Source organism: Vigna angularis, chromosome 1 (genome assembly GCF_016808095.1).
Source record: "Vigna angularis cultivar LongXiaoDou No.4 chromosome 1, ASM1680809v1, whole genome shotgun sequence".
Classification (NCBI taxonomy): Eukaryota; Viridiplantae; Streptophyta; class Magnoliopsida; order Fabales; family Fabaceae; genus Vigna; species Vigna angularis.
Window position 1 is genome coordinate 1963631 of NC_068970.1, and position 27746 is coordinate 1991376.

The window sequence follows — 27746 nt, forward strand, 5'->3', positions numbered from 1 at the left end:
AGAATTAAAGCAGAGAAGAACACAGGCAGAGTGGGGAGTTTTCCATGGGCTGTGAAAGTTTCCAGGAGCAGTTATTGAGCAGTTATTGATCTCTTTTATGACTGATTTAAAGAGATTAAATTAAAGGAAAATTAGAGGAAGTTAGGGAAAAGGAAAACCACTCTCCTAAAAAGGAGGAATTGGTGGAAATGATGGAGGAGGAATGAAAGCACGTGGAAGGGGGAGACAAAAAGGGGATTCACGTACAACAAAGGGGGCTTCTTCTTCATCTTCTTCTTGGAGCTTTTGGCTGCAATTTTTTGCTTTTTGATTTTTCTTTTCCATTATGCAGAACTAAATTTTCTTTTGTTAGTGGATTGATGTAGTGCTTTGGATTATATTTTTTGAACCTTTTTCAATTGATGTTAAGTTCATTTTAATTATCCCAGTGTTCTATTTATGTTTTAATGTCTATTCTATGAGGAGTTTCACAGTTGGGAGATTGGGAATTGCTTGCGTTTATAAATAGAACATATTAGATGCTGTCACAATTGGGAAATTGGGCAGGACTAGTTAGTTTGAATTGAGATATGATTGTTCTTCATGATCTTGTTGAATTTGTAATTGGCCTAAGGGATTGGGGATTCAAATTCAAGGGATACGTTTGCCTACTAAGGGATTAGGGGTAAACAAGCTCTAAATAAACTCAAGTGGATAATTATAATTTACACATCGATTGAAAATGGGAGGAAATTATATGAAAAGGTATGAAATCAATTCTCTAACATTGTTTATATCATTTGAATTTCCATCACTTGTTTATGTTCATCATTTCACTGGATAAATTTCATCACTCAAAATTAAGTAAGTTAGTAAACTGGTACTCAACTCATTCAATCCCAGAAGACGATATTTTGTTACTACAATTACGATTGGTACACTTGCCAAACGTACATCAATATCCCTTGTTTTTCATTGTGAAAAAATAAAAACATAAAAAGGAGGTCAATCTTTGGTTTATCCAAAAAAGAAAAAATATTTTTCTTAAATAGTTTTCTAAAGCTACATGAACCCAATCTTTGTACATTGTATATGGAAATATGTAGGAGCATGATAAATTATTCTTGGAAACAATTTTTTTAATTTTTTTTACAGTATTTTCTTATTCTTATTTTAGGAATAAACATTTTAGAAAAATACATCTCTTCTGGGTATTTTGTAACATCTCCACTTTTAATGAACTCCGTGATTTATTTTATCCTAACTTTAAAAATAATTAGAAAATATTGTGCTTGTACTCCTGTGATTAAATATACATAAAAAAAATATTTTGTATTTTATCTATGCACAGTTTGAACATAAAAAGAAAATATCATGACTAGTAAAATGAAAATAGTAATAAAAATAAAATAATAAAATAAATGTAATTGAAAATATATATTAATTAATTATTAAAAGTATATTAGTTACTGATACATACCCACACAGATTAAGAGATAAAAAACTTCTTAATATTATCTTAAGTTTAAGAGATAAAAAATAATTAAAGAAAAATAAAATAAAGAAACAAGAATATAAGATTATATTTAATGCACGTAAATTACTTTAAAAAAATAAGAAGACAATTAAGGAAGAAGACAATGATATAAAACGAGATAACATTATATTTAATATTCACAAGTGATAATTACTTGAAAACTTACAAATACATAAATTGGATGAAAAGGTGTAGAAGGAGGGAATGAGTTAAGATCATAGAAACAAAGAGAAAGAGAAAGAAAGAGGAGAAAAAAAATAGAGAAAAAAAAAGAAAGATAAATTGGAGTAAAATGTTACAATAAGTCTTCTAAAAGTATATTCAGTGTATTAATAGGGAGAGTGAAGTTAAAATGATATGTTAATATTAATAAATTTATGTGTCTTTTATTAAGTTTTTATTTATTTTTATTTATATTATTTAAATTACTTATTTAACTTGCTTGTTATTGTTATCTTCTTTACTTACTTATATTTATACAATTTAATTTATTTGTAGTTACTCATTGATCTTATTTATTTAATTAATTTAATTTATCTTTATTCACTTAATTTAATTTATTTTCAATGCATTAATTATTTGCTTTATTTTATTTATTTTGAGTTAGACATTTGATATAGTTTAATTTATCTTCGTTATGTATTAATTATATTTATTTATTTCATTTATATTATTTTTAATTACATATTAATTATGTTTATTTATTTCATTTAATATTTTCAGTATGTAATTAGTTTTATTTACTTCATTTAATTTATTTTTAGTTACACATTAAGCTTGTTTATTTACTTTTTATTTAATTTTATTTTCAGTTACACGGTAATTCTATTTTTTTTTTAATTTATCTTCAATTATGCACCAATTATTTATATTATTATTATTAATAATAAAAGTATTTATTAATAAAAATTGTAAATTTATTTTATAATTTAAATTAAGTATTTAGTTTAATATTATTATTTTTAATTTATTTAAGTGTATTGGAAATTTTACTTTTAAATAATTTGAATTGAAATTTAAAACAAATGGTAAAAATATCATTAATTAAAATGATAAGGAAATTCATAAATTTAAATTACAAAAAATACCATTTTTTTTTACAAAATAGATAAATAAATTTATATTTTTATTAATGGTAAAAGAAATATTAATTATTTAATAGTTTATATGAAATTTATAAAAAAAATTACACTGTTAACTTTTAAAAACATTGTAAAAGTATTGAATTCTATCATTTTTTTAATAATGTGTCCAAACTATTTTAGAATTCAATTCCGAATCAAATTCTTACTATGAAAAGTAAACAATGTTGTTTGAGTGAATGATAATACTTTTTCTTGTTGAGAATGATGCTTTGAACAAAAATTTCTTCATGTTTTGATTATAAACAATAAACAATTCCATTTGAGTAAACTCTATGAATAATGTGTTACTCTAGAAAAAATAATGATGTGTTAAAATAAACAAGCAAATAAACAAAAGAAATAAAAATCATACCATACACTTTATTCAAATGTTACAGTTAGAGCATTGATTTATTATTAATAAATAGATCCTCGTGTCTAAACTATTTTATCATTCCACTTTTTAACTATCTCATATTTCCACTATCTCTATAACTAAGTACTTCTATATATATATATATATATATATATATATATATATATATATATATATATATATATATATATATACACACATCGAATGCTATATTATTAATAATTACAATTATTAGTAGATTATTAATTATGTAAGGACCTAAGTAAATGATTTTTTTTAAGTATTAATATCCTATAATGCTATAATGCTGCAACTAAAAAAAAATCGTGTGTTTTGGTTTGGTATTGGTGTCCTTAGCACATGATTTTGCGGCTTCAAAAGTGGAGGCATGGAACGGAAGTGTGAGACTAACACCGAACAATGTTCATACTCTTGGCCATTTTTAACAAATCAATAACAGTTTATTCAAACTCAGCTCTGAAGTAGAGAGTAAAGTAAGATAAATTTCAATATTTAAAAAGGATGCATTTAGTTGAAGACCAATCAAACAGGAAATACCAAAAACCAAACATAAAATTTAAGATTCTTCAGCAAAATAACTTAGGTGGTCGTTTAAGCATTCTTGCTTTCAAGCAGCTTATCAATCATGTCTGCTGCGTCTTGAACTGTGCTAATGCTCTGAGCGCTTTCTTCTTCCACACTGATCCCAAATTCCTCCTCCAGTCCCATCACAATCTCCACCTGCACAAACTCTAAATTATGACCCAATACACATTCATCATGATGTGAAATCTATGTTGTGTTCTTATTTTCATCTCATGAAGAATAATGCAAAATATATCAGTAAAAAGGAAAACTGTTTGTTTTCTAAACAGCAACTTACTCACCCTCTGCATAACATAAAAAAGAGGAAAAATAACATGCAGAGAAGGATAGGTTTGTGGAATTCTGGCAAGCAGAATGCCCAAAACCAATAGCAATTACAAACAAAAAGTAAAAAATTATGGAAGCATGTACCTGTTGACAATAGACAGTAAATAAGTGCTGTGAATGTACGAAGATGTTTAATAATACCGTGTCAAGAGAATCTGCTCCAAGTGCAGAAAATTTGGACTCTCCAGTAACAGCAGATCCATCTGGTAACGCCAATTGTTTCTTGACTATGTCACAAACCTTCTCTACAGTTTCTGGTTTGGCCTGAACAACATGGTAACACAAAAATCTATGAAATCAGAAAAATTACAAGTACAAGCCGTCATAGATAATTTCAACAGAAAAGACATTCAGCAATTGATGAATTTGTGGTGTTACACTTACAGCACATGCAATTTGGAAACGAGGTACTCTACTCTGCAAAGTAATGGGTGGAAAAGTTCTCCCCTTGAGAGAAACAAAAACTGAACCCGGGTTAGAGATCCTGCAACCAGGTACCTGATTTTTCATCCAACAATGAGTGCGTTAAATGAATATAAAAAATCAAATTTTACTTTTTCTGTGATGAGAGAAACAGAGTTAACATGTGATGTAATCTATATATTGGTGTCAGAAATAAATAAAACTCAGAAGCAATAGCATGTTATGCGTATGATTGTGATGTAATAGTTTCTATAAGATTAATGCTACACATAATGAATGAAGGAATTTCGTGCATGGACATAAAAGAAAGAAAAATGATGAAAATACCAGTGTTTTTGTTGGGTTGAATGAGGTGAGACAGAAAGAGGTTGAAGTGAAGGAAGCCATTAGAGAAAATAAGAGAGATCTGAAGAGAAGAATGGAAGGGGTGGAAAGAAGCCACAAAGAGTGTGTTGGAAAAAATGAAATGGGTGACAGTGTGATAACTGCACTCTTTATAGGAAATAAATGCGCCGTTTAATCAATCTTTGGTTTGTAGGTTAGTTTCGTTACTTTCGATGAGTGCTCTTTGTTTGTTTGGTTGGTTTGGTTTTCCTTTTCTTCTCTTCTATCCATCCTAGTCATTGTCTCTAGGTTTGGTTCCAGTCTATGTCTTGCTATTTACAAACACTTGTCAGTCCAAATTTACTTTACTGCTTATTATTGTAAACCAAACAATGAGTTCAATTTATGTGTTTGAATTATGAGTTTTTGTTCTTGAAACAATATCACACTGATTTTTAAAATACAATAAATTAAATTAAAATTTTAAGAGAATTTTGAATGAAACATCATATACATGAGATGAGATGGTTTTTGTGAGAGAAACACTTATAATATTTGACAATTTAGAGTCTTTTATTATAGATTTTTTATATATATTATTCATTTGATTTTATTTCTTTTAGTTTTAATAATATGTGATTTAAATATGAGTATGTCCTAATAGAAATGACAAGTGTTTTAGTTGGTAATATTGAAAATTACATCTTCACACTTTTAACTAGTCATTTAGTTTATTTCTCTTTTTTCAATACATTGTTGAATCTTCTCATGTAAAATTTAAGTATGAGTGGATGGATACCTGTTATAACGTTATCACTATTTAGTCTTAAATGTCAAATAAATACAATTATCTAGTTTGTATTTATAGATTTCGAAATGAACTTTTGATTATGGTTGATCTAATCACAACCTAATGTCATTTAAGCATGTTTTACCTTGTTAATCGAATAGTGAAATATTTGAAGTGCATGATATCGAATGGTTACCAGGTCCGTTAGTGACTATTCGATTAATATTGTTTTTTAGGATTCCCATAATTGACTTCCTATGTGATTGATCGATCAAGTGGCCTAAACCGATCAGTTTATACGGTATAACAAGCATAAATAATATCTATCCGTTAGTTATTCCAAATAGAAAATCTAACTCATTATCCACTTATTACTTGTTATATACTCATTTAAAAAATGTTTACAAATATTTTAAAATCCATAGTTATCTACGAATTATTTAAAAAAGTAAATAATTTAAAAAATATATAAAATAAATTAAAAAATATAAAATAATATAAATTTAGTTAAATTTTAATTTTAATTAAATTAAATTTAATAAAATATAAATTGAATTTTAATTCAATTTGATCTGGGAATTCAATCCATTTATAAATATATATTAAATTATCTTTTACTCGTTCTCTGTAAATAGTGAAGTATTACTTATTACTTATTACTTTATGTGTGCAAATACTTGTTCAATATAAATATTTTTGTTATTTTTAATTATTTTAAATAAGATCATATTACACATAAATATTATTATTTATTGCAAGACTTCTAACTTAAAAAAAAGTATATGATTTTGTAATTTTTGAAATCAAGTTTTATTATGCATGAATATAAAAGTTAAGATTTTCCTCGAATCAGTTCTCAGATAAATGCAGGAATAAATATCATAAAAATGCAAAAAGATAATCTTGAGTAATTTTTGAATTATTTAAAATGTTGGTATTCTTGTGGAAGAATTACCTCCTGACTACAAAGTTGAAACAGTATGGGCTATTTTATTTTTCTCACACTGAATGGTGTGAAAAGTAATAACTTCTTGAGAGACCCAATACAGTTTGCATCTATCACTTATTCGAGTTTCACATCTTTTATCCAAAATTATTATCTTCTTCGTTTGAAAAATCTTGTTTCCAAAACCTGCATCCTATAAAAAAATAAAAATAATATTTTGACACGCATATTTTTTTTTCATTTATTTGACATTATTTTTTATATATTTTTTTTAAATTATAAAAATTATCTCTTTTAAAATCATTTTATATATGTCAAAATGAATATTATACTACCTCTACTATAAAAAATAATAGTTACTTGCAAAAGTTGAAAAACGAGAAAAACTCCATGAAAGCAAAGGTCACGAAAGTCACCCACTTTTGTAAGTGTTTGTATATGATTTCTTATACCAATTAGTTCATTTTTATAAAAATTAAAAATTATTATAATAAAATATAATATTATCAACTACTTAATATTAAAATGAATATGTGTTTTTTTAATGTCAAATATTTAAAATAAAAGGTAGATATAAATTTTAAATCGGAATATCTATAACAATTAAATAAAAGAGAAAAACAATTTATATAAAATATTATATAATTATACATAAATTATGCTTCAAACAATCGAAACATTTATTTCCTTTATAAATATTAATAGAAAAAAATTCATAAAAATATTTCAATTTTCTTTTTACTTTTTTTTCTCTATATTTTAATGAAATATATTTTTTTCATATATATACACTATTTAGATAGGTTATCTAATAAAATATAAGAATTTTAATAATTTAAATAATTGAAAAAAGTAAGGTATTATTTCTATCTACACTCATACTTAATCAATACAAAAAATAGTTATGATAATATATCATATAAACTGCACAGATTTATGTATCATTTATATTTTCTATAAAAAAATATTAATTTTAGTGTTGAGTAGCTAGAGCTTTTATTTTAGGTAACAAATTATGTTAATGATATTTTGATGTTGAGTTTGAATTATTATTTTTGGTGTAACAATTATTATGGGGCACCTTTGAGCACTGCACTTAGAGATTAACCTAAAATATGAAAATGCTTCATATTAAATTGTAGTTTTCTCTTTTGATTTGTTTTGAAAGTAGATACATTCACTTACTGTATTTCTGTGAGAAAAATATAATGTTTTGGAGTAAGAATGTTCATTTGAGTTAAAAGGGTGCAATAAGGAGTGTTAAATTGTATATAATTGTTTAGGAGTGTTTTAAACCAATTTCTATTGTTGAGGTAGGTATGATGAAAAACTTTGTAAGTTCTTATTTGATAATTGAGTTTTGAATCTATATTTTGTGAGTAATTATACATTTTTCTCTAAAATTAAGAATTATAAGCAAATGATGAAAATTTTCTCAAACCATGACATTTTTTTTCAATTGAAAATAAAGCAAAAAATCACTTTTTCACTCTGTTTCTAATTCTGGTCAATGAATAAAAGGGAATATTTTTATTTTAAAGATATATTTCTTTATTTGAATGAGTATGATAATTATATGAATGCATATAAAATATTGAATAATATATTTAGTTTGTTTATTATAATTATTGAAGTTAATTAACAGAGTTTTGTCTTGGAATTTGAAATAGGTTAGCAGGAAGTAGATTATAGGAGGAAGGTAGGCATGAGTTGGTGTATCTATTTATCTCTCATTTTTCGGTGTCCTTTACGCCACACCTGTTTTTCAAATTAACATTCAAATGCATATTAGTAGTTCCCAACTGCTATTCTCTAAATACTTAATATTTTCTTTTTAAATAAAATACTTTATTTTATCTGTCTGAAAGGGACAGAGTTTTGTAGGGTAGGATTTGGCTTCACAAATATTAAGTAAAATGAGTTACAAATGAGTTGTTATATTTTTAAACAAAGAATGATACTTTTACAATATTTTAACTTTATCTACGTATTATTTTTTGATTGGTTCAAAATTACTTCACAATCAATAATAATAATAATATTCATAAACACCAAAATCAATCAATCACAGACTAACACATAAATGATGTTAAAATATTGTAAAAAATATTATAAAAATATCATTATCTTTAAATAAAACGAGTTATGTTTTAATTCTAAGTTATAGATTTTAATTTAGTAATAAATGCTTACTTGACGAGTGTTACTTTATCTTTTCAAACTAGTTAGAAATATTAACAAATATTTTAAAATATACCTATTTTTTTATATAAGAGGATTTATAATATGAAACAAATCTACCAAATAAATATAATAAATCTTAATACAATTAATTAGGTTTAATAATCTTTAATGAAGAAAGTAAATTATAAAACGATACAAAAATAAAAAATTACAAACCTTAATTTTAAAAGTTAAATATGCGTGTAATTCAATAAAATTGGAATTCATTTTTATTTTAAACTTTTCAAATTTTAAAATATAATCATTTTAATTCAATTACATAAAAGAATGTTAACGTGTTAAATGATATCTTGGATTCAAGTTTAATTTGTCTATTATAATTCAAATGTTAGTAATATAATTTAATACGAAAAAAATTGATATTATTAAATTAAAATAATTATATTAATTTATATTTTAAATTTAAAGAAAAATATATATCAAAATTTATAACATTAACAAATTTTAATTTTACGTGAAAATTGTCAGACTCCATTTAAAACACACTCAAAACCCCAAGTAGTGGGATCCATGTGTCAATAAGAGAGTGAACGTCTCAGTTAGTGGAAAACAGGTAGCTGTAGGAGAGTGACCGTTCGGTTTGGGTGACGGCAGTACTTAATGCGAAATTTCAAATGTCGTGCCACTTCTCTGCATGTCTTCCTTCTTCTACAAACTACTGAAACCATTTTCTCCTCCTTCTCTCTAAAACTCTCCACCTTCTCTCTAAGAAAATCTCACATTTTCTTCTTCCGATCACCTCTCAGGCACCGTTTGAACACTCCCGACGACAAGAGCTTTCGTTTAAACCGATCGGTTTATGATTCTGAGCCGGTGAGTTTCTTTCTCTATAGTACGTTCGTTTAGTCTTGCATGCAACCCTCTATTTATGGTCGCCTGAGTGGATAATATAATTTTGAGTGTTTCTGGTTTCTGTTTGGATCAATACTCCTAAAACGTGACTGTCGAACGTTAAGTCTTGGGTAGTGGGGAGCTCTAATTCTGCATAGTTGAGCGTTCGGTTACATATAGAGGTAAGAGAAGCTTATATAATTTGATTAAGATTGTTGTGTTGAACGTTTGTATGCTTGCATGATACGTTGTTTGATTATTTGATGAGTATGAAATATGCATGTACTACTTGTTTGGATGTGTGGATGGATGAATGATATACGCTGTGAACTGAGTTGAGATAGAGTTTAATCTTTGAACCGTAGTATTATGAGCAAAGGTGATAGTATGGTCGAGCGTCATTAGCGAGCGTTCGGTTCTTCTTGGGAGTGCATGGTCTTAAGTGATTTCTCATGCTGTAGGGGTAGTGTCTAAGAGTCTTTCTGTACTACTATGTAGGATGAATGATTAACTTAATTGTTTTGGATAATGAGTAGGTGATTTAAACGTTTAAATAAAATATATGTATTTTAAAACAAAGCAGCAAAAATATTTGTATTAAATAATTACTTTTTAATTATTTTATTTTGAATAAATTAGTAAAATAAATTAAAAAATAAAGTCACCATATATTATTTAGGCATACATGGGTGTGACCATTAGTAGAAACAAATACAAATGGTTGAACCCCAATTTTAATCTTAACATTTTTTGTCAAGCACAAAGCTTAAAAAGAAAATTTCCCACCATTTGACAACCTTGATGTAATATTATCATTACGAAAAAAATTCTTGACGTAATTTTAATGACGATAAAAAGCCATCAACAAAATATAAACCACGGTTAAATTTTATGGACAAATATTAGAATTTTAATTACCAATAAAATTATTTGTGAATAATGAATTTGTTAATAAAATAATTTTTGTTATTAGAAAAAATATTTATCAATAAAATTTATTGGTGATTAAAGTTTAATAGAATTATTGACAATACTTTTTTTAATTAGTAGTCATTAAATTTTTTTAAAATTTATTAATAGTTAAGATTTTTAGAATCGTTGATAAAATGAATGGTAATTTTGTTGTTAAATTAAAAAATATATATTTATTATAGATTAATTAGAAATAAATGAAAAGAATAAGAAAAAAAATGAGAAGAAGAAAGATAATAATAAAAATAAAAAGTATAGAAAGAAAGAAGACGAAGACGACCGGTATAGTAAAAGAATAAGAAAAAAAAAGGAGAAATGAGAAGAAAAATGATGAAAAAAATAAAATATTTAGAAAAAATAAATTATGATATTTAAAGATAAATTTTACTTATAATTAAATTTTTTTGATAAATAACTTATTAATGAATTTTAATTTTCAATAAACATTTTACTTATGATTTTTAATCATTGATAATTTGACGATGATTTTTAATTTATCAATTAATTTTACGATTAATAATGAATTTTATTTATAGATAAATATTTTTCTTTGTTTATTTAGACCCAATTTATTCTTATTTTACAATTTAAAAAATAAGCAATCCAAATTATGTGATTTTTGTCTTGTCTCTCAAAAGTGTTTATTGAGACAACTTCCCTCTCCTGTTTTCTTTCCTTGTTTCAAATTTCCGGTCAAGTAAGCTAAGAAGAACTCCAAGTTTCTTCTTTCCCTATCCCTTTTTTTTTTATTGTTCATCATCTTTATATTCCACTTACTCCTATCTTTATATTCGCTGCGATATCTATAATATTGAAAAATTAAAATTATAAAAAACATCATCACACTATAACATATATTATCACTTCACTATCATTATTCATATTACATTTTAATAGTAATTTATGCGAAAAATTTCAATTTTACCATTTAAAAAAAAACACAACTCAATTAAATAATACAGAGCAATGACAACTAGAAAACCCCTTGGGAAAGAAATCCCCACGTGATCTTATTGAAATGGCAATTTAGTGTTCTCCATGTTAATTCAAGCTCACAGAGGAATCTGACATTCATACACACCACATGCATGCTAACAAATACACACATAATATTATATATGCATTAAATATTATAATAACGAAAAAAAAATTAAAAGTAGAGCTTTATAACTTTTTATGACATTTTTATGAAGTAATAACTTCTATTTATTTATTTATTTATATATTTACTGTATTGATTCAAAGAAGAGAGTCAATATGCAAGTAAAGTTCCTTTTATGTGTGATTACATTAAAAACAAGATTGTTTGTTTCAAACTTTCCAATTAGAACATGATATCGCACCACCACGAATGTAATGATGATCATGAATTTGTTTTTTTACATGTTTTGATCGTTAACATTTAAAGCTCTTGAAAACGATTCATTGTTTTTTTGACATGTTTTCAGAAAATTACATGTTAGTTAAGCGTAATAAATAATTTTTAAAATTAAGATAATTAGATTATTTTTACGTGAATAGTTAAATTAAATAATACATTGCAACGCAAAATGAAACTTTAAAAAATTTAGATTAAACGTGTCGGGAAATAAATTGTTATAGTATTTATGCTGCATGAAATTTGTTTAATTACATTTAATTACTACTAATCAATGATTATGAATAGCATTATCCGAGGGACAGGTTAAGGTAGGTGTAAGAAATAACGGGGTAATTAGCTGAAGAGAGAGAGCAGAGTATATAAAAAGGAGAAAAGGAATGGTTAGAACTGCAGAGAGTGAGTGGGGCCCACTTCCGTAACTGACGACGCCAACCATCCCATTCCAAAGTAACAACTCAACTCATGGCAACACAACAACGCTTCTTTCCTCTCTTTCTCTTTCTCTTTCTTTGTCTTTTCGCTTCTTCTTTTCATTTCCTTCACCACCAACAGCTCTTCTTTTTCTTCTTCATCTTCCGATTAGGGTTCTGTTCTATTCTATTATATTCTTTCTTCTTCGCCATTCTCATTTTGCAGAACACAGCACCCATTAAACCACCCATGGCTACGGAGCTTCTTCAAATCGATCCGCCGGAGCTCCGATTCGTTTGTAAGTCTCTCTTTTCTTTTTCTTTTTTTGAATTCAAAATATTGGTCTGTCTTAAGCATAACTTGCAACGATCACACCACACTGTGGTTTCTCTTCTTTTTTCCGTTAGTTGAAGTGAGGAAACAAAGTTCATCTCTGGTTCAACTTGGGAACAAAACTGATCATTATATTGCTTTTAAGGTACCGTTCGTTTCCTCTCTTTTCTTTTCATTCCATTCCCTTTTTCATTTTGTTAGGAGTTCATGTTGTGACACGTTGAAAATAGACGAGAGTGTTGAGCAGCACATATAAGGAAATAATGTCTACATTCTCATTGACTTACCTTAAAGTTTTGGTTTGCTTCTATGGGTCTTTAGTTTTTGTTTTGCTTATATGGGTCGAATCATGGTTCATTGCTGTCGAATTTTTCTGGTTTATCCCTTAAAACAGCCAACACATTTGTATTTGTTGTATCTAATCACTAGCAAAGCCAAATGAATCAAATGCCAATGTCAGGGCAAGAATAACAAGAAACACATCTGTATTTCACTACTCTCTGCTCGCAGGTTAAAACAACGTCACCGAAGAAATATTGTGTCAGACCCAACATGGGCATCATCAAGCCCAACGACAAATGTGATTTTACTGGTATTTTTCCGATATTATCAGTACAATTTTTAACGCGCTCGGATATGGTTGTATGGTTTCTGTATTTTATTGTGATGTGTGTGTTGGATGCAGTTACTATGCAAGCTCAGCGTGATGCACCGCCTGATATGCAGTGCAAAGACAAATTTCTGATTCAGAGCACCGTTGCCCCGTTTGGAGCCACGGAAGATGACATCACGTATAATATGGTGAGGTTATTTTGTTTATGGAAGATTTTTGGTAGACAACGAGAGAGATAACAAGATAGGAAATTTATAGATGTTATGTGATAGAGGAGTTGTGAACAGAGAGTTAGAGAGGAGGGGTCTGATCTCAACTCCCAAATGGAGTGCCGAGGTGGAAGAAGGAGAGAGAGGGAGAAAGAGTAGAAAGAAAATTGGTAAATGTTATGCATTGAAAAAATTGATAAGAGTAAATTGAGGTGAGAATTGGGTGAATTTGAATGTGAATAATACTGACATCAAAAGTCGGCGATACTATTGGGAGTGTCTATAAACCAGAGTTCATTGTTTATCTATTTTCTCCATGTTTTGAGATGCCAGTAATATGTGAAGGACAAGGATTTTTAGACAACGGTTCAACTCTAGTTTCTACTACATTTTTCTTGTAAAGTATTGCTTTTTAGGTAGGCTTGATCGATTATAAACCCCCTCTCTCTCGTTAGTTTGCAAAAGACAGTGGAAGGCTTATTGAGGAGAAGAAACTGAGGGTAGTCCTCATCAGCTCATCGTCTTCTCCGGTGTTGCTTCCAGTAAATGGTGATATGAAGCATGATCCATCCAACGAAATTGATGTGCATAAAGATAGGGTGCTCAGTGGAGTTGAAAAGATACCTCCTCGCACAGTGAGCTCCTCCTTCCGATCATTTCCCTTTGAACTTCAATTTCTCTTTCTTTCGAGTTGATTTCATTTTGACGATACGGTATTTTTTTTTTTCGGAAAATATATTGTATACTTGTTGTGATGTACTCTGAATAACAATGTTAACTTGCGTGAACCAGTAGCTATAATTTTGGTTCAACGTGATGGTGGTTTTCTGTCCCATCGCTTGATATATTATAACTTTATCATTTACTATTTTTATTTGTATCAGATTTCAGAGGAAGTTAAAGGTTTGGAACCAATCAAGGATACGAAGGAGGATAGAGCAGATGAGGATGTAGTCCCAATACAAACTGAGAATATGGGTGACATGAAGGCAGCAAAGGACGACGTGCAGTTGAATTCAGATAACGAGTCTGAGGAATTGAAGTCAAAGTTTGGTATAATGGATTCAAAGCTGAGAGAGGTTAGAGATCGTGAACTTAGATTAAATTTTAGATATGGGTAAATGTTTCCGTAAACACTTATAAAAAGATGGAAATAAACTTTTCTTAAATTCGAAATTATTCTATGCATAAATTAAAAATATATTTTTAGACTAGTTAAGATAAAAAAAAATTAATATAAATTAACTTCAACTTTCGAAAAAAATATTATACTTATTTTTCTTATAAATATTTAGAAACAATTATCCAAACAAATTGTTTGCCACAGTCATTTTTATGTTAGTTTTCTATTCCATGTTTCACTCTTACTTTCTTAAAATTTCATTACAACTTTACTGCCAAATATCTGAAATTGATTACTCTAGTATCTTAAATGGGAAAGAAAATATTATAATGTTTGTTTTCAAGGTATCTAATATGTGATTAATTGCTCCTGTTACTAAATAGGAATCACTGTCAAACTTTATCGTTTTCAGTATCACTGAGGTTAACATGCTTTTGTTTCTGTATCCTAGTTCCTAAAGTGGTTTAAAAGTTGTCACTAAAGGTTGCTATATGGTTATATGTCTGTCTTATCAATTAATTTTACAAATATGTTATCTCAGCTTATGGTCAAGGGCGTGGAGTTAGTTCCTTAAGTTGCATCTCGTTAATTTTTTTTAAACTTCAGAAATGAAAGCAATCAACATGTTTAGAATCTCTGCAGGTCACGGTAACCATCACTAAGCTGAAGGAGGAGAGGCGCAAGAACACGGAAGAAAAAACCTTGCTTAAGAAAGAGTTGGTACGGTTTTATTTTTGTTCCTTGACCTAAGTCTAAAGAGAAAAGGATCCTCATCTTTATGTGCTGTCAATTGTGGAGTGTTCTTATTAAGATAATGACCATTTAAGTTTTCTGATTAATGGTATTTTTTTTCTTAATTTGATAATTGATATAAAAATTTTCATGTTTTGGTAGGAGTTGTTGAAGAGGGAAATCGCCAGGAAAAGAACTCAGGGTGGCTTTCCATTTCTATTTGTGTGCATGGTTGCTCTGATCAGCATGGCAGTTGGATATTATAGGCATCCTTAAGAGAGAAAACTGCGTGTATAGGATACCACACTTTCAAAAATCATGGATTTCTCCGTAATGATAACTGAGATAGAGGATGGTTCATTTGTTTATTGTGATGGTTTTACTACAGAGATGAAAGCTTTGTGAATCGGTGTAAAGTGAATTGAGCCTTTTAATACAAGTATAATAACCAGCATTCTGATACTTTGGTTTGTTCCTTAAATAATTTTAGATAACATTTTTTATTAGTATATTCTTCTACGGAGTGTTATAATTGACTTACTTTTTAATTTTGAGGTGAATTTTAATCCCAATTTCATTAAAAAACTCAACAGTTCACATTATTGATATAAAAAAAACTCCTGTATTATCTTTAAAATACTTACAATTCATAATTTGCTATAAATTGTAACTTAATAAACTTTTTTCGTTTATTTGTATATTTTTTACATGTTCAAATTACAATTTACACTTCAAATCAAACCAGTGCAGCACACTTGTTTCACATCTAGTTTAGTCCAATAAAAGTAATTTTCAAGTTATACGGTCTCAAAGTTATCTTTTTTTCTAAAGAAAGATTTTCAGATTGTAGAGTATAAAAATGATATTCAAATTGTGTAATCCAAAACTATATTTTTTTCATAAGATTGCAGGAAGAAATTTGTGGTGGTGCAGGAAGCTGCCCTTAAGATATTTATGCGCACTTGTTAGAATTCACTATTTGAGCCCAATTCCATAGATGAGTCTAGTCAGCGTGATCTTAAAAGAGCTTCAGATACAAAGTTAAAACTATCCATATACGAAAATTGTACAATATGTTAATGGAAAACTTGGGTTGACATTGCTTTTCTGAAAATGCTATCTTTTTTAACATTAAAATATAAATACATTTTTCAATTTTATATTTCGAAAAACTATTTTTTCCTGCCAAACACTGCGTGATGTCGGACTAGGCATTCAAAATATATCAGCAAAGAATCAAGTTTTCTTGACTTCCGTTTGATTGAAAAAAAAAATTAAATAGAAAATAAAAGAAAGGGAGAAAAATAAGTAAAAAATAGAATAAAAAAAATTTGTTTGATGAAAGATAAATGAAAAATATGGATTTATAATATTAAATCTATTATGTTAAATCTATCAAGAACGATAAGTTGTTTCTCTAAATAAGGATTCAATGGTTAATCGATGGTTTAATAATCACATTTCATTTGTCTATCGTTATATAAATATCTAAATTAATAAATAAAATATATTAACATTCATTCCATAAATACCATTGTACGTATATATTATTATCCTTGACCATAATAGTTCTATGATAAAAAAACAATTTAGATTATCATTATAAAATATTTATTTATGTTAATTGCGGCTGAATATACAGAACAGGTGCTTGAGTGATTATGCAGTGATATATAGCTGAGATAAATTCACACTGCGTTGTGTACAATCGTGAGAAATCAAACATCCTACTTACAAATGCTGTGCCTTCAAAACACACAAAATTATCCTTTAAAATTGACTGTAACAATCTAGCAAACGCAAAAAACTATAGTCAATACCTTTGCATCATCAATACCATGTATACACACAAAATTCCAATCACCTCAGCAGCATCATCATCAAGTTAACAACTTTACTAAAAACCAAACAACCCCTTTTCTTTTCCTATGTCAGCAAAATCAGGGTCACCAAAAATTCTTCCCTCGTGTCTTTTTCTTCTCTTCCACATCTCAAGTTCAAATCTTGTAAAACTATTTGACAAAAAAGTCCACACAACCAAAGCCAAGCCGATTTTACATACACCACACCCAAAACCTCTTCAATACATCACATAATCATCAAACATCATCAGTATCTATATATATATATATATATATATATATATATATATATATATATATATATATGTGTGTGTGTGTGTGTGTGTGTTTGTTCTAACTGGCATGCCACTGATGAACACTTTGTTCAAGGGGTGACCCGGGAACATAGGGCACAAAACCTCGTCCACCAAACACGGGTCGCATGACAGAATCATCAAACTTGCGCCAATAGTGGTGCACCCCACGAGTAGGAATGGAGCTTAGTAGCATTCTAAAGGTGGTGGTTGGAGGAGGCCCATTTGGGGTGCCACCATTGGTCCATGATGAATCCTCTCTTCCACTGCCAAGAAGTGGCACTGTGAATGATTTTGGTGTCGATGGTGGGGACGCAAAGGTCATCACATGCTTTGACGAAGGAAGCAATAGCCTTACAAGTGGCTTTGTCATCAACCCAAATGCCTGCACATCATTTCAAAACCATTATTCATCGCTTTTTCATACTCCATTTTATCATTGGGGAATCACACCTATCAAACAACACTTTCCTTTTCATTACAAGAAAATGACACTTCTCCAAATCCACCAAGAAACTATGTTTTCTCATGTTCAACCATTGGGGACTCCTACCAAACTGGACAACCATCATTTCATTATTTGTTTATTTCCATGGTCCTACTCTACTACTCCATTGGAAAACTCTAACTCACAGATTAACTAACTAGTACCAGATAAAGGTGTTAATTTTAGACTATGTACTAATTTAACTTCCTCAAGCAACCAATGTTCTGATCAAGAGAAGATTAGCGTCTAACCAATGTGCTGAAGAGTACAACAGTGATGGTACTAGTGATCATGATGGCATTCTCACGCAATTTAGTATGGCCCAACCGAGTAAACTGCGTGTGAAAAAGTAATTATTTAATGAAAAAGACCCAACAACTTAGCCATAGAGGAGAAGAATTGAAAGCAATGAAGTTTGATTCCTTCACCTGATTGTAAGCAAGTGCGATAGAAACTGCTCCACGCATGAGACCAGCCCACCAAATTGTTACCTGAGAAACAAAATCACGACAAGAATATTAAACTCCTCAGTTATCAACACCCTGACAAGGTAATCAAAAGGAAACCACATACTTGTTGCTTTAACTCAATTTTCTCAGATTGAGACTTCTTAAACAAGTTGGATAAGAAGGACAGAGGGAAAACAAATGCAGCTCTTCCCACTAGAATAAGTGCCAACAGCAACGAACTGACCCCAATAGATTTTCTTGGGCTAATGAAGAGATCACAATGTCAATTTCACTCTTGACAGAGAAGTTTCAAGCAAGTTTGATTTCATCCAGAAATTTTTTACCTTTCACTTACGATTCGCCACTTCTCTATATCTAATGCGTCCATCCCCACATAGAGGAAGATGAAGATTTCAGCAATGAATGACAAAGTGGCAAAAACATGCCTGCAACAGGAAATTAAAAACAGTGAAAACTAATATCATTAGAAACAATATTGTAATTGTGTGTTGAAGAATTAATTTCACGTACTTTGTTGTCACCCTTGAACTTTCAGTTACATTATGCCAGGTGTAGTGAGACATCACAATTCCGCAGAAGAAAACGGTCAGAATGGCACTCAAAGAAAATAGCTGCCGAAAAAATAAATTAGTTAGCATTGGAATTATTTATGCTAAAAGGGTGATGAAAAGTTTCAGAGAAAAATATTACTTCAGCCAGCATATACGAAAGGTATGCCATGAGTACCATGAGAGCAACCTCACGGTCTGTAGAATGCCTAACATTTGATATGAAAATCAATTAGAGAATGATCGCCAACAAATTTTGTGTGAGATATTTCATTGCAGGGGTGAAACATATTGCAAAATAGTAGAATGTTAGAGCGAACCTTATTAGCTTGTCAAAATAGAGTTTTTTTATTATGTAAGCACTAAGCAATCCAGCCTGAAAACCGAAAAGAAACACCAATGATCCCAAGCTAACAGTAGCATCAGAAAAAAGAGAGGGGACATGTTAGAAAGTGACAGGAAAACTTACAAAGATTCCCAACACAGTGCTTGCAATGAATAGATATAAAAAATTTCCTATTAACTGTAAGGCAGTATTTGAGTCAATGTGAGAGAGGTCAAAATTTTGAATTGCTTTGAAGAGCACTACAGAGGTAGCATCATTGACTACTCCTTCCCCAAAGACCAGGCTATATAGTAAAGGAGTCTCATCCTGATTAAGAACCTGAAGCATACAAATACATATGATCATTTTCAGTATATGTAAGGGGAAAGAAAGAAAGTTTACAGTGTTTCTTCAGACATTTATATACCTGCAACGTGCAAACTGAATCTGTTGCTGAAAATATTGCTCCAATTGCTGCATTCAGTTGACTCAAGTAAGTAGAGATAGGAGGATATAGGAATTGTTTTAAGTTTGCAGTTAATTCCAACAAAGTATTGTAAAGGGAGGAGGAAATTTAAGCACACCAAGAAAATCTCCAATCTTGAGGGAATCAATGTCCAACTTCTGAAAAAAATGTATGGCACCTATTCAAATCAATAAAACTTATAAACAAATTTGGACAACACAACCAAATATGATTTGATATAACTTTGTAAGGTAATTTATCATAAAAGAAGAATTAGTGGATGACTTCAATTACCCAGTGATATGATGCAGAATGATATCAAAGTACCAACTGCACCAAAGAGCATAATAGTCATAAAGTTGCGGAAAAATTGTTTCTTCTTCACTTGAAACCTGAACGGTTAAAGAATAAAAGAGCAATTGAAATTGCAGTGAGTCATTTAATCAAATTCAATCAGATTAAAGCATCAGTTCAGTGAAAATCTTAAATTATGCAGTTCAACACAGCTTCAGCATATGTAACTAAAAGCTGAATAAAGAAAAGAAAGGAAAGTGTAGAAAAGAATAGTGAACTAACCCGGCATTGAAAATGATGGGTGGGAGAAGGTAAATGAAGAAAAGATCTTCACTGAAGACTAGTATATGAGAGCTTTTTCCTCCAGTGGTAAGCAGTATAAAGACCCCAGTACAAAGACCCTGCCAAAGAAAAACCATACTTTTTCTAAAACTTATCAATGTCGATAGCTACAAAAAGAAAAAGAAAAAGAAGAAGCAAGTATATATATTGAGAGTACTAGGTATAGAGACTAAGAATCTGACCATTAGAAGGGCAGTGATGGATTCATTGATCCATCGGTTCTCTTCCAACAGGTGACCGATGATGATGCAAGCACACAGAAGGGCAACAAAAATGTTCATGGAAACAACAGAAGCATGATCAGAGGTCATGAATGTGGTGAGTTTCTGGAACATTGCTCCAACAGGCATGGTAGACATTAAGGTGAAAGAGAAGAGGTTGTAAAAAGGTGAAGAAACAGACTTGTTGCAGGTGCTCCCTCCCTGGTTCAGTGAGCAATATATGTGTCACATTCGAAGTGAAATGGAGAAGAATGCAGAAGCATAGGAGTGAGTGGAAAGAGAAAGGTGGTGGGAAAAGGAAGAGGGTGAAGGGTTTGATATATATAGGAATTGTGTGAGAAATGAAAGAGGTGATTTAGAAACGATGATGAAGGTTTGGAACGTAGGGAACACTTGCTTTTTGGCATGCCAATGCTATGCTGTGCCTGTGGAAGAGGGAGACATGACTTCGCACTTCTCTATGTCCCACATCATCATTCTGTCGCATTTCGCTTTCTCATTTACCCTCTTTTTTCAATTTTTATCCTTCAAAAAAAAGTTTCCTCTGTACAAGTTAACAATACATAAATTAGGTTTAGTTACCTTTTTTTTTTCTATCTTATTTCTTTCCTTTAATAATTAAAGGTTTTAATGTTTAATTATTTATTTTATTTGTTTCCTTTATTAATAAAAGATTTTGAGTTTATTATTATTATTATTATTAATATCAATTCTCTATTAATAGATGAATGAACTTATTGATATTACTGGTATTAAATAACTATAATATTTAATATAAATTAATTAATTAAAAATAAATTAATAATAAATAAAAATACATTATTTAGTTAATTAAAACTTATAAAATTTTTCATAATGTGTATCAATTAATTATTTGATTAAAAATTATAAAGTTATTGATAATATTAAACAATCAATTAATAAATAAATTCTTAATAATATCGTGGTGTGCTTTGTAAATTGCAATATTTACTGAATCCGGAAAGAACCGTGTTATTGGATTTTAAAAAATGCTTAAGTAAATATTTTATTCACATAGACACTACATTAAATTTAATAAACAAATACATATTAAGAAAAATAGTAATTAAGTCAATAGATTATATTATAATACGACAATTATAATAACTACTATGGTTTGAGAAATCACTTCAAAGAGAAAAAGGTTTTATGTTAGATTATTTTTAGTTATGAGAAATCCAACACCATTTTTATTTCTTTGGTTTCATTAATTAAAATATTAATTTATGTTATTTTATAGTACTAACACAAAAATATTTTTAATGTCAGGGAAATGTTTGACTTGTACCTCATTGATGTCAAAATTAAAAATTAATATTTTTGAACTTCAGTTAAATCAAAATTCTACGATTTAATGATAAGTGTCGCATCACACAATCATCCAATTCAATTTATTTTAAACAAAAATTGAACAATTTGATTACTGTTAATACACTAACAAACATTAAATATTATTAATTTTCTAAATCTTTATATTCACAATTCATCAAAATCTAAAAAACAAATAATATTTCAACACAATTAAAAAAGAATTCAAATATATCAAAATTAAAATTATTAATACAAAATGTAACCATTTAATATTAAAATTGTCAAAATTAAAACTATTAACATGAAACTCAAACTATTTTCATATCACTTTTCGTCTTCCTATACAGAGTACAAAATCATACAATTATGTATTGTTTTAGAATCATGCTCATTAATTGTCAATGAGACCTACCATGAATCACAAATAATTAAACAAATAATTATCATTAATTCATAAAATGTTACATTCAATAAGACTACTGCAGGGTACATCTCTCTTTTTTAGACATCAATGCTTGCAAATATGTTCGTATATGAATGTGTTCCCAAAATTTTGGATAGTCTAAGGTTCGATAAATCCATACATAAAAGGCTAATCTTGGTTTACAGTGATACCTATAACAATATAGTTAAATATAAATTAAAAAGTAACAATTCCAAGATTTATATATGAAAATTGGAAAACTTGCCTGCATCATAGTTGGATGATTGAAATATTTAACATTTTATTTTCCAAAATGACTTCTATTGTATCATTTATATTAATGTACAACGAGACATGACATTGATGTCGAAGGTCGAACTGACCGATATTATTTCTCCTATTGATGTTAGAGGATGTGTGAATTAACATTAAGTTTTGTATCTTAATTACAAAAATGTCACTGTGAGTTTTGATGTTGAAATTATGGTGGGATGATATTAATTTGGTGAGCCTATAAGCCATTTTTGTGTCACTGTAGGTATTTTACATGTTTTATCTTACATGAATAACTTATTTTAAATCTAAAGTTGGTTTAAAATAAAACATATGTAAGGTTTTTTTTTTCACTTTTATAGTTTAAGTTAAACATAACATCAATTACGATTAAGTTTAATCAAAATTAATTTCATAAGAAATAACTTTTACAAACATTTCTCTTACACACAATATAAATATAATTTTACAGTATATATATAGTTGGTCTCTTTTTAGAAACAATCATTACAAAAAATCTGGTATACAAAAGGCAGTTTTAATATGACGATTAATTAAATTTGTTATTTTTTTATATATAATAAGTTAGTTGAGGAACCGTAAAAATTAATATAGTACTTTTAATTTTCATCCTTTTCATTCTCGTACTATTTGAAAATATCACACTTTAAAATCTCATTTTATAATGTGGAAGTGTTGTTTGAGCTACTTGAACTAAAAGAGGTTGAATTTCTTGATCCAAATCTTCTCCTCTTCCAACTTTACTTCTTAAAAGTAGCTAACTTTGTTATGTCTTATAAATAAATCAAACAACCACATTCATGATATTTGTTTATAGAACCACAAATATTCTGTATTGTTTGTTTGGGATCAAAAGAGCCAAAAATAGAATAAGCTTACTGTGCATGTAGGAATCTGATCAGAAATGTTCAGTTTTTTTTTAAATAAAACAAGAGTCTTTTTATTTTTTCCTTTAAACGTATATAGTTCACATCCAAAAAATCCTTACAGCTTATGCAGATAACTCACCCTCTCTCACACAAATTAACTCTCTGAAATTCCCTGAAAACAAACACAAAAAAAAATAAAAAAAAAATCAGTCTTTACACATCTACCAAAACAATCCACGCATGAAAACAAAGCATAAAATACTACAATTTCTTAACAACTATGGGATGAAAACTCTGTTTGTGCAGTACTCAAGTTATTTTTCTCTTTCCCTACGTACTTTTCTTCTATTCCAAATTACTCTTTATCCTCTCTATATTTCAAATGAAGTACTACATATTGATTAAAGGGTAATTTAAAAAAATAAAATAATATTAATAACATATTCTCATTAAAAAATAATACTTTAATACACACAATTTTTTTTATGACTTTATCCTTCTTTATTTTTTACTTTCATTTTTCTTTTCAAAAAATTATAAAAATTTATTTTTTTAAGATTAATTTATTCTTGTTTAAGTGTTTTAAACGAATATCAATGTGTCATTATATTCTTATTCTTATCATTATAACTAGTAAAAAAATTCATCTATTTAGCATTGTTTTCAAAAACCAATTTACCCAAGTAGAGAGTTGACACGTGGATTACTTTAATGAGTTTTTGTTGAATGTGATTGAAATTGAAATGTTAAGTTAGAAACATATGAAAGTTGCAGTATGGTGTGGGTTCATAATGATTATCAATAGTTTCTTCGTACTTAACAAACAGATACTCTTCCAAGGATTCAATTGTCCCTCACTCTCAACACAACTTCAAACATTAGATGTCAGCTGTCGTGCTTTTCTTTTTTTTCTTTTCGATAAAGTTTCAGCTTCAAATATTCTATCTATTTTAATTACTTGTTAAGCTCTAATATAAGTTTAGGCGTTAATCTTTTTAGGTAATTACTACTTTAGGAGCACCATCTGTAAATTATTGTTGAGGAAGAAGTTATTACAGGTGACATTAATTACTTTTTGCAAAATCAAATTAATTTGTCCTTTTAATTTTTTAAATGAGTTTAATTTTATGTATAAAGATATACGAACTGAACAGGAAGATGGCCATGAAAGCATCACATTCATATTGATATGATGAGTAATTTTGATATGATGAGTAATTTTGATGACAATTTTTTTTACATCACTCGACTCATTGTCCACGTGTGTAATATGTGACATGATGCTTTCTGTTTAGGTTTATTTTGTTAATAATACCATGCATTTTTTTAATAAGCAATTATATGAAAAGAAGAAAATTTATTGATGAACATCAAATTTTATAACATTCTTTTGTTAGTTGATGTTAGAGGAAATAGACTAAGTTAATCTAAGGTGCTCCTCAAATATGTTTGATTCATTTCCCAATTTATAAAGCTTAACTCAATTTATTTGCTTCATATATGTCTTTTCTAGCTTGAAAATATCAACTTTTTCATTGTTTTCTTATTACAAAAATTCCAAAACAATTATAATTTGTCGAGAATCCAAAATTATATATTTTTCATTATATTGTTTTAATTATATTTTCAATTTTCATCATTTAAATATTTAATAATTCCAAACCTTCTATTTAATAATAACGATTAAGAAATAGTAAAAAAAACTATACGATAAACCATATAAGTAGATAAATTACATGTTAATTTTTTTAAAAGTTGAATTAAATCTAAACTCATTTTCTAATATAACATTAAAATCCATTTTAATAAAATTTGTTAAGTTTACTTTATTATTATTATTATCAAACAATGAACTATTTACAAATAGTTAGTTTTATTTTCAATATTCAAGTCTCAACTTAAAATAAAACAAAATTACAATACAAAAATTGGAACAAACTTATCTTACATATACTTTATTAATATATACTTAAATTCAGATGATAATACACTTAAAAAAAATTCAATCTATTAGGAGACTTGTTGTTTATCTTTAAAATTAGTTTAAATTTTTACAAAGATTTAATTAAGACATGATTCATTACCTTAGATTATGCCCTTCTTGCTTTTGGATTATTGAAATGGATATAAATTGAGTATTAATGAAGTGCCATCCAAAATTGATAATTATCTGAATGATTCTAAATAGGTTGTTGATGAAGGGTTTTACGTGTTAATGTGTAACAATTGACTGAAAAAAATATAGTTTGAAAGAAATCTGAAATTCTGAATAAGTGGGTCCTGGATTGCTGACTTATATAGATTTGATTTTATTCCGTAATTGAATGGTGGGTTTGTACAGAGTCCATTATTATTATAATTTCCACAGAATTAGTTCATTATGGAAACAATCCCATTATTGCTGTCCAACTTAGAAACGACAATATACTTGTTCCGTTTAATTCATCATCAATATTTAATTTCTTTAAATATATATTAAACAACTTGTACTATAAAGTATCATAAAATATCAACTTTATACTTTTTCATTCATAAAAGAAAAAACATCACAGCTCAAAGATTAACATTTTTTCCCTTTTTAAATAAACAAAAAGACAAGCCTTTAGAAAAAACCCTTAACCATATTTTAACTTTTGATAGACAGCAATGAGGGCATGTTCATTCTTCCACCAAAACATACACTCATCTTTCTTCTGCACACCAAATGTTTGTTTTATTTCCCCATTGACGGATTTCTGATAATTATGTTTTATTTGCTGCATATGGTTTCTCAAACAACCAATGTTCTTTGGCTTTGGTTAAAAGGATGATTAATTCAAGATCATTGCATGAACTTTTTTTTTAATTTATCGACGGACAATTGTTAGTAATTAGTAATTTTGTTAGTGAAAGAAATATATAACTTTTCTTATTCATATTTTTAAAATTTTCCAATCAATGTTATATTTTTTTAGCGAGAAAATTTAATTCATAATATTTCTCACTTTCTCTTTTGACTTTACCACTAAATCATTTTATACCTTCTAAGAATCCACCTCTTTTAATTATGTCCTAAATGTTGAATCTTCTTTTCATTTTATTTTCAAGCAAAAGTTATAATCCTCACTTTGAATATTTGCAGATATCCTTTCAAAATTCACCACTTCGTTAATTTGTTCTAAACTTTATCCAAGTTATATTTAATTAATTTTGGTAAAAAAAAATTAACCTAATTTGACCCAATATTTCACGGTTATCAGATTTTATCAATTGAACCTGACTGAGAATAAATAAAATCCAACCAAAATTATTAAAATAATAATCATTTAAACCAATATTAAACTATTCAAAGATTAAGTTATTAGACTATTCAAATATTAAATAATATAATCAGTTTAAAAAATATAAAAGAAATAAAATTTAAAAATTTAAAAATAAAAAATAAAAAACTTGTTAGCAATGAACTCAAATATAGCTATTTAAATTATTTGTAGGCTGTTATTCAAGTAAAAATGCGAACTGATTAATTAAATGACAGGGTTGAAAATATATAATATAATAATGTCATTGCTTGTAGGTTAAGGGCTTTGCTATTCGACATCCACACTTTTCTTTTGTATCATTGCAACCACAACGTTTTGGACTTTTTTTCCTCAGCTCCAATTACTACACCTCTAATATTTTTTAAAAATTCTAAAACTATAATTTGTAAAAAAATAATAATAATTTTTTTTTCAAGTTTTTCTCTCTCTCCAATTAAAAAAATCTCACACCTTATTTTAAAATTTGTTAAATTTTTTTTTCTTTAATAAATTTCAAAATCCAAATTTTTCAAAAACGTCAATAAATTTTGAAATGTATTGAAATTATTTTAAATTTTTTTAACAAATTTCAAAATTTGTTAAAGAAAAAATTATTCAACTGATTTTGAATTCAATTAAAAGAGAAACGCAACCTCATATTATTTTTGGGAATTGAACGTGGAGAAAGAAATACCCAAACGTTTTATTCGTAGAAGTTCTTAATTTGCAATGCGAAGCTGAAATAAATTTTCATAATAATGCACCTATGTTTCCATTCACTTAATTTTTCGCAAAAAAATAAAAATGAAAACAGACAAACTGTTCTGCGTGAATTAAAAAAACTATATTTGTTTAATTTTAAATATAAAACACTAAGTTATCCACGTTATTGTTGTAGAAATATCCTTTTATTTAAATTTGGCTACATATAATTAAAGGAAATTTAAAAAACATGTT

The 27746-nt window shown here is 28.0% G+C and overlaps 3 protein-coding genes across 4 annotated transcripts; 1 reads left to right on the forward strand and 2 right to left on the reverse strand.

Moving 5' to 3' along the window:
* Positions 1 to 3494: 3494 nt before the first annotated feature.
* LOC108338437 (acyl carrier protein 1, chloroplastic) lies at positions 3495 to 4855 on the reverse strand. Its single transcript, XM_017575324.2, has 4 exons — positions 4700 to 4855; positions 4334 to 4447; positions 4091 to 4213; positions 3495 to 3757 (listed from the first exon to the last, which is right to left on the reverse strand). The coding sequence occupies exons 1-4, from the start codon at positions 4757 to 4759 to the stop codon at positions 3629 to 3631; spliced, it is 426 nt and encodes a 141-aa protein (XP_017430813.1). The 5' UTR covers positions 4760 to 4855; the 3' UTR covers positions 3495 to 3628.
* Positions 4856 to 12281: 7426 nt separating this feature from the next.
* Positions 12282 to 15743, forward strand: LOC108333062 (vesicle-associated protein 1-2). The gene is made up of 8 exons (XM_017568393.2): positions 12282 to 12569; positions 12679 to 12749; positions 13115 to 13196; positions 13290 to 13405; positions 13882 to 14061; positions 14311 to 14505; positions 15192 to 15269; positions 15444 to 15743. The coding sequence occupies exons 1-8, from the start codon at positions 12323 to 12325 to the stop codon at positions 15555 to 15557; spliced, it is 1083 nt and encodes a 360-aa protein (XP_017423882.1). The 5' UTR covers positions 12282 to 12322; the 3' UTR covers positions 15558 to 15743.
* A 1194-nt stretch (positions 15744 to 16937) lies between these two features.
* Positions 16938 to 20997, reverse strand: LOC108342751 (sodium/hydrogen exchanger 1). Of its 2 annotated transcripts, XM_017580545.2 has the most exons (14): positions 20551 to 20997; positions 20309 to 20427; positions 20027 to 20124; positions 19851 to 19910; positions 19694 to 19740; positions 19411 to 19605; positions 19262 to 19317; positions 19084 to 19150; positions 18904 to 19004; positions 18717 to 18818; positions 18497 to 18635; positions 18352 to 18414; positions 18175 to 18258; positions 16938 to 17821 (listed from the first exon to the last, which is right to left on the reverse strand). In XM_017580545.2, the coding sequence occupies exons 1-14, from the start codon at positions 20725 to 20727 to the stop codon at positions 17477 to 17479; spliced, it is 1653 nt and encodes a 550-aa protein (XP_017436034.2). In that variant the 5' UTR covers positions 20728 to 20997; the 3' UTR covers positions 16938 to 17476. The 2 variants fall into 2 exon arrangements, with proteins under 2 accessions (XP_017436034.2, XP_052727668.1); XM_052871708.1 differs by lacking the exon at positions 18175 to 18258.
* Between the last annotated feature and the right edge of the window lie 6749 nt (positions 20998 to 27746).

Excerpts from the sequence above, each read along its gene's own strand:
- LOC108338437 (XM_017575324.2), bottom strand. The coding sequence starts at position 4,759 with ATGGCTTCCTTCACTTCAACCTCTTTCTGTCTCACCTCATTCAACCCA. Across the intron at positions 4,448-4,699 it reads TCAACCCAACAAAAACACTG|GTACCTGGTTGCAGGATCTC; the intron begins GTATTTTCATCA and ends ATGAAAAATCAG. Across the intron at positions 4,214-4,333 it reads GTTTCCAAATTGCATGTGCT|GCCAAACCAGAAACTGTAGA; the intron begins GTAAGTGTAACA and ends CATGTTGTTCAG.
- LOC108333062 (XM_017568393.2), top strand. The coding sequence starts at position 12,323 with ATGGCAACACAACAACGCTTCTTTCCTCTCTTTCTCTTTCTCTTTCTT. Across the intron at positions 12,750-13,114 it reads ATCATTATATTGCTTTTAAG|GTTAAAACAACGTCACCGAA; the intron begins GTACCGTTCGTT and ends CTCTGCTCGCAG. Across the intron at positions 15,270-15,443 it reads CCTTGCTTAAGAAAGAGTTG|GAGTTGTTGAAGAGGGAAAT; the intron begins GTACGGTTTTAT and ends ATGTTTTGGTAG.
- LOC108342751 (XM_017580545.2), bottom strand. The coding sequence starts at position 20,727 with ATGTCTACCATGCCTGTTGGAGCAATGTTCCAGAAACTCACCACATTC. Across the intron at positions 20,428-20,550 it reads CCATCACTGCCCTTCTAATG|GGTCTTTGTACTGGGGTCTT; the intron begins GTCAGATTCTTA and ends TTTCTTTGGCAG. Across the intron at positions 19,741-19,850 it reads CAAGATTGGAGATTTTCTTG|CAATTGGAGCAATATTTTCA; the intron begins GTGTGCTTAAAT and ends AACTGAATGCAG.